This window comes from Diorhabda sublineata, chromosome X (assembly GCF_026230105.1).
Source record: "Diorhabda sublineata isolate icDioSubl1.1 chromosome X, icDioSubl1.1, whole genome shotgun sequence".
Classification (NCBI taxonomy): Eukaryota; Metazoa; Arthropoda; class Insecta; order Coleoptera; family Chrysomelidae; genus Diorhabda; species Diorhabda sublineata.
The window spans coordinates 3,852,078-3,859,409 of record NC_079485.1 but is presented as its reverse complement, the minus strand read 5'-3'; the positions used below and the strand labels follow the sequence as shown (position 1 = coordinate 3,859,409).

The window sequence follows — 7,332 nt, the reverse complement described above, 5'->3', positions numbered from 1 at the left end:
ATATTTCTTGGTCTTATTAGAGTCCTATAGATTATTAGATTATTTACAGTATAGCAAATCATTAAAAGATGGTAAGAGTATAATATTGATCTTAATATACTAGTTATAGATTTTGAAAAAGCTTTTGATAAAGTACATCATAGCAAACTTAAAGAAGCAATGAGTAATTCTTTTGATATCACATCTGGTGTTAAACAAGAGCAAGTACACTCTTTATCATACTACCACACAAAACAGATTTATTCATACTCATTATTATTAATTATTCTATTAAAGACATTTTAATCAAAACTTTCAGTGCTTCGCCATTTGCTCAATCAATTTTCAATTAATTATTCTGCAACTGAAACTCAATTAATGATGTATATATATTTTAATCACATAAATATGTACAGAAAAAATTTACAAAAATATATGTATATATAGATGAAATATTGCTTTAATAGTAATGATATGTATTTTTTCACGATGAATTTATTTGTCAGAACAACATCTTTTCCTAATTACGTTTATCAATGCCTATTTGTGATTTTTGAGGCTGCCTGTTGTATACTACTAACAGATCTCGATATTCCTCCAAAAGCTTTTCTATTTTGACCCTACAAATACAGGTTTGAAAAATTGAATCAATTATTCCAATTGTAAAATGCTAATCAAAAGTAACAAAAATATCCAATTCTGCTCCTGATTATAAAACATATTCAGAAAGATTTCCACAATTAGAATAATGAGAAAAAGAATTAGATTTGAATATGTATTTATTACCTCAATGATGAATAACACCTAATAATCTCAAAATACCAATTTCTCACATACTTTTTCCAATCTTTTCATTTTTTTTTACTTTGATCATTTTTGTTCTGCTATTATCTTGTCCTACATTTGCTCCAGTCTCGCCTTTATTTTGTATTATTTCTAGTTCCCATATTCTCTAGGCTTATCTATGTTTTCCATTTGCTCTGAATGACCATCACATTTATTTATTTTATTGTATATATTCTGGTTGTTCAAGTAATTATTTTCTCATCATTATATTGCTTATTCTATCCATCCATACTTTATTAAGTGTACCTCACTCCATTTTCTTTGGTTTAATAGCTAAATGTTGATTGTTTGAAGACTTTTAACTAGGTCTCTAAGGTGCTTTCTCTTTTGTTCGTTAAGACATCATTTAAGCTGCAATATAATTTCATTTTATCTTTATTCTTTAATTTATTTCAACTTCTCGTGTTACTATGTTGATTTTCACTTCTAAGTATTGGAGTTTTTTCACCTGTTGTATTTCGGTACCACCTATTTCCACTCTATCCATAGATATCTGTTACAGGAATTCTATGCTGACTATAAGTACCACATCACCAATAAATGCTCGAAGATTTATTGTCCTGTTTAATTCCGTGTATCTTTTTTTATTCTATTTTCTTTTTTTGTGCTATAGTTTCCAGCTGTGTACATGTTTTCTAGTTTTTTGTGTAACCAACACCTGTGGTGTCTCTACTCCTTTTTTGCTCCATTGTATATTATTATATGTGTACTATCCATTCTCATTTTCTTTTCCTATGATACTTTTGATGTTCCAAATTCTTATTTGGATATAGCTTCTATCTGTTTTCCTTCATCATTATCCCAATCACTGTTTAGTATGTTTGTTTGTTGGGTTGATATCTTCAGTGTAAGTTGAAATTAGTTTTGTGCTTTCTGCTTTCGTGTTACTTGTTCCTCCGCCCTTCATTGCATTGTTGATGTTTCAACTCACAGTACTACAATGTCATCTATCAACGTACTGTTTGATGTCTGCTTCTTTCAATTTTGGTAGTAGCATCTTTTTCCTGTAACTTGCTTTCTTTAACTTTTGTATGATTTTAACTATAATATCTATAGTTTCTTCTCTGCTTTCTTGATGTTTGCTATTCCTCTGAATACAACATGCAACCTTGTACAGTTTTCATTAAATTTGCTCTTTTATTTGTTTATTTTCCTCAATCAGGTATTCTAATTTGGCATCTATAATACTCAGTTGTTTTTTATTTGTGTTAACATATTGTATATTTATTTCAGGTCCTAATTAATTTTATCTTTTCATTTTACCATTTCACAGAGAAGATTCCAGCCAATGTTTCAGGAGATATTCCCTGATCTATCTTTTTTTTTCATAAAATTGACAACACCGCAATTGCTATAATTACTGAAAGTACTATAATTCTATTCTATCCTATTCACTTTTCAACTTATGTAACAGTTTTTTTATCAAAAAGCTATTTTTACACTAGTAGTTTCAGTTTATCTATTAGTCTTCATTCATATTTCTACTAAAACCTAACTAAACTAAAAAATGTAGATGAAATTGATAAATACTTTTTGCATCTCCAGTTTTTAGTAAAAAATCTGTATTCAGTAGTAAAAAGACGTTACTTACAATAATCAAAGAGTCTCCTTCCATGAAACTCTTCGTGTTCTTAGGTTCCAAAAATTGTTTGTAATAAGATCGTGTTTTACCAAATATTTTGGTATCGCAATATTCCATACCAATCTTGATATTGTTGTTTAGACCTGCAAAAAGTTAGATTAGTTTATCTAATAATTCTCTTCAAAACATCATTGTCTGCATAATTAAACCTTTTGGTTAATCAAAAGTTTTACTTGGACAGATTATATCACGATGACCTGCATCGACATGTACATCTGAAACTACTGGTAATATTTTTCAGATAATTTGTAGAATCTCCTGCGAATTTTCGTTTCAGATAATTGCTTATGAAAATTTTGACAGATGCAGCCCTTCATAAAAAAATTAATTATTTGGAAGCAACTAGAAACAGGTCAAATATTATCCTAATTTGAATAATGAATATAGCTCCCTAAATCTTGACACATGTGTTGAGAAAAAATATTGTTTTATTTTTAAAAATTCTGTTACACAAATTTCGAAATTTTCTCAAAATATTTCTAAAAATTTAGGGAGCGTCAGGCGTTATTTGGACAAATTATGGTTAACCTTACTCTATTTGTTTCAAAAAGACAATTTATTTGTGAAGATTAGTATCTATCCAATTTTTTTTTAAAAATTGAAATAACCCATTTTTACAACTCTTTATATTAGAATACTAAAAATATGATAAAAACAGGGTATTCTATGTAAAAACAAAGTTGGGTTTCATAATTAGAAGTCGTTGACACTTGAAAATATTTAACTGGGAGTAAGCTAATCAGAAAACTCTGGTATGTAAATTTTCATAAAAAAAATATTAGTAGTTTCATATATAGATGTTGACTCAGTTCATTGTGGTATAACATATTAATTTTCTTTAAAATAAATAAGTATTATTTTTTTCAAGGGAAAAAATGATTTATGGATTTGTTAAGGTAGGAGACCTAAAAAATTGTTATTAAGGATACCAAAATTAAGCTTTAATCGATATTTATATAACTAAGAATACTTTGCAATGATGTTTTGACCTGTGTGTATAAGTACATGCCTCGTCTAGTTACAATTGTAGAAATTTTATCAAAATTGTTAGAAAACATCACCTTCTCCAAATGTATGCTAAAAAATATATATGCTATTTGTTAATATAATACCAGCATATATACAAATGACAAAACAATATTTAACATTCATAATTATATAAAGAATGACTTGTTACTTTTCTAAACATCCAGTACTAATCTTAAAATTAATTAAACAAAACACTTATACAAAAAAAGTTTACTGTTATCAGTTGCCAGATAATATTATATAACAGAATCTTGAATTAACTGCAGATTTCTGGCTACATGAATTTAATAACAATAAAAATTATCCTAATGCTGGTATTTAAATATTTATCTTCCCAATTCATCAAGTGATAACACCAAAAAAAAAGAAATTAATCATAACTAAGAAGTGGTCCACATGTAGATTAATTTCAAGAGTTGATAGTACCTCTAAAAATTAGATTACTTCTTATAAACACTTGTTCTAAAACTTAATAAGGGACATACAGCCGTTTAAAAGAATGAATTGAGAACCTTATTTCTTCAATTATCATATTATTAATTGATTTCATATCACCACCACTCCAACTTACGTAAATACAGGATGGCTTTGAATGGTAAGTGCTGATAATTACTTCACATTTTTGATAATAGTGAAATAACTTCAAATAGTGATATGTATCAAGTATTACAAAAGCATATTTTGGAGAAAAAGGTCTAAGAATACAATTTGGAAAATAATTTCTTCAGATTATTAGGAACAATAACCTTCAATTAATTTTCCTTATTATTCAGTTTTAGAAACACTGTAAACAGAGAGGAACCCTTGTGTTTTAACCAAACTAGCAACACAAGAGACTATATAGCATTTTGGTCCACCTTGTATATATAAATGTTCTTAATTTTCAGTCTACTTCAATCAACAATGTGTTTTTATTTTATATAAATGATTTTTAAGTTCCAATATGATTATTTAGTATTTGTTTTTGATAATATTTTGGAGAAATTCATTCAAATATACCAAGAACATTCACTAACAAACTATATATAAAAAAATATAAGAACTAAAAATGGAAGACATCAGGAATGTAATATCTATTGCTTGTATTAACATATTACCTGAAAATATTATATTCCTCAAATAAATAAAAATAGTAATAAGAAATAAATGAATTTTCTACTTACCATAACGATCAGCAGTGACTTTAGCTAAAGACTCGGTTGTTTCCAGTTTACAAAGGCTCCTGACATTATCTGCTACATAATTTATCAAAGATAGAATTGGTTTTTCAGTTTCAAGATGAAACTCTGGCATTACTGGTAGAGCAAACTTCAGTCCAGTGGATGTTGTAGCTTCTGTTTCAATTTCATCAAAATTATGTCCTAGATTTAATAAAGATTGTATAAAAATATAAAATAATAAATAATAATAATAATAGTAAACTAATAATAATTCCAAATAATGTAATGCTTTAACAATGAACTATTGTAGTTACCTTCATGCCTCTTGAAATAATAAGGGTTAAATGATTCTGTTAATGGAGCTGCTGTTTTCTCATTAAAGTAAGTTCTTTCAACTTCATTATTTTGGATTTTTGACTGGTTGAAATACATTTTTGGTTCAATAGGTGCTTCAGAAATGTAAATTCGTTCTGACGTTAAGAAAGATAAATAAATAAATGAAAGAATAATTTGTTTGACAAATTTAACAAAATTGTTGTTACCATGGAAACACACATTTATGTTTCTTATAGCATACTTAAACATTTATTAAGTTATAAATGAACTACTAATTTTCGAAATACTAATTCGATAATTAATCATTTTCATGAAGTTTTCAGTTGATTACGTAAAGTGTGGATAATATAGAGATTTGAATAGTTCAAATCAAAATGTTTTATAAAGATCTGGTTTCTATTATAGTTAGACATGAGTTTGATAAGAGATTTGTGGGCACCACAAAATTTTAATCAACGGAGAAACATTTTTGACTATCTACTGTATTTTGATGAAGCTACGTTATATCAAAATTATTGTTTCAAGAGGCACGAAGTTATCCTATTTGAAATTTAATTTACATTAACCCCTTAGTACAATCTACATTGTTATTGTGAAATTTTAAAAATAACGGTATAATACCTTATTCCCATCTTATTGTTGAACTATATCACCTGTTGCATCGAAGTGGATGAAATATTAGATATAAAACATATATGCTGTTGTAAATGCACTTTAAAAACAAAATACACTTTAATAACACAATCATTACACTCTTAATATCTAAAACTTTCTTCTAATACCAAAATAATAATTAATTAATTGGGATAAATTAAGATTAACATAGATGTTTTGTAAAGATGGCTGACTACATTATACTAACTATCTCTTTCTTATTAAATACGACGATAACTCTAACCTTTTTATAAAATTATTGTGTTAGGGTAAGCGTGCAATAGAGATTTGCGATTTGTTGTCGCGCGACTATTAAGTTGCTAAAATAGAACAATAGCTAAATAAGCTTGTTAATCTACAACATAATACTGATAAAATTTTAAAAGCTGGTAGAAATAATCATTTGTTGTATTTAATTGAGTATATTTATACATAATTAATATAAACTCTGAAAATAAAACATGACTGAGAATAATTATTAGCAAAGCAAGTGTATGAGCTACAGAATGCTGCAATTTTTCACTAATACTAGTGACACAGGCGCAGGGCTAGAACTCTTGAATTCAACGTAATTTGTTAGGGAAGCAAGACTTAAATATTTTCTTTATAAAAAAGGTTAGGTGTTGAATTGTTTATTAGGGTTAATTGGGTTCGCTAGTGCTACAGCTACCTACACAGTTTAAGAAAACTGTTGTGTTTTTAGGGTAACTGTATAATGGGGAGACGATAATAGCAACAAAAACACACATATATCATAAAACTAATTCTGTGAAAAAATTGATAATAAATAAGGTAAGGAATGTTGAAACAATACTGGTGGTTAGGTTTTCACGATTTACAAAATTTCTAGTTTCTATCTCTGCTTGAATTTGAGATGAAAAATAAAAACACATTTTACTCATCACCTTGTACGGCTGATATCTTGAAGGAGAAATACCCTTCATAAAACATTGATTTTTCATATGGCCATTAATATTTTACTGCTTCTTCATATGCACTTTCTCCTAATCTGAGTAATAATGAAGACACCACCCTTTAAAATGATAAATTGAAAACCTTTTCTTCAAGCCAAACGGATAAAACTACGAGGTTCATATTTTGGGATGATTGTAAGACATTAGGATAACTAATTTTGACCCAACACCTACCGCATGAAATCACGTTAAGAACCATGTAAGGATAATCTCTTCGAAAAGGGAAAGACGTATTATAATGTAATACGGACAATCACCTATTGAATCGTATGAATGAGAAACTCTGTATATTCCATTGACATCTTTTGTCAAATTATTTATTTAGGCTGCTGAGTACTAAATTGCATTTTATAAATATCAGAAGATTGATATTTGAAAAAAAACTGCTCAAGTTCCAATTCAATCTTTATATAATTCTTAAGAACAAATTCTGATGTAAAAACGCACAGAGAGTTGGAGGCATAAATAGATGTCGCTAACTTCTTCTATGATTTTGACCTTGCTGGAGTGAAGAATTAACATAGTGCACGGATGGCCCCAGGATGAATGGCTCCGGCTTCTTTTGAGAATACCCCAAAATAAGTAGACTTTTTGCTTGGGAAAAACGCTACGTCTCTCAATTCAAAGTATTTACTGTGATAGAATGTAGTCGAGCGACACTACACAACATACAGCAGAACGGCTATAAAATTTATAACATCTGAAATTGTGT

The 7,332-nt window shown here is 28.0% G+C and overlaps 1 protein-coding gene across 1 annotated transcript; it reads right to left on the bottom strand.

Moving 5' to 3' along the window:
• Positions 1-358: 358 nt before the first annotated feature.
• On the bottom strand, positions 359-5,869 carry LOC130451101 (uncharacterized). Its single transcript, XM_056789904.1, has 4 exons — positions 5,614-5,869; positions 4,660-4,857; positions 2,417-2,550; positions 359-599 (listed from the first exon to the last, which is right to left on the bottom strand). Exons 2-4 carry the CDS (start codon positions 4,787-4,789, stop codon positions 513-515), a joined length of 351 nt encoding a protein of 116 aa, XP_056645882.1. The 5' UTR covers positions 4,790-4,857; positions 5,614-5,869; the 3' UTR covers positions 359-512.
• Between the last annotated feature and the right edge of the window lie 1,463 nt (positions 5,870-7,332).

Excerpts from the sequence above, each read along its gene's own strand:
- LOC130451101 (XM_056789904.1), bottom strand. The coding sequence starts at position 4,789 with ATGCCAGAGTTTCATCTTGAAACTGAAAAACCAATTCTATCTTTGATA. Across the intron at positions 2,551-4,659 it reads AGTCACTGCTGATCGTTATG|GTCTAAACAACAATATCAAG; the intron begins GTAAGTAGAAAA and ends AACTTTTTGCAG. Across the intron at positions 600-2,416 it reads AAGGAGACTCTTTGATTATT|GGTCAAAATAGAAAAGCTTT; the intron begins GTAAGTAACGTC and ends CTGTATTTGTAG.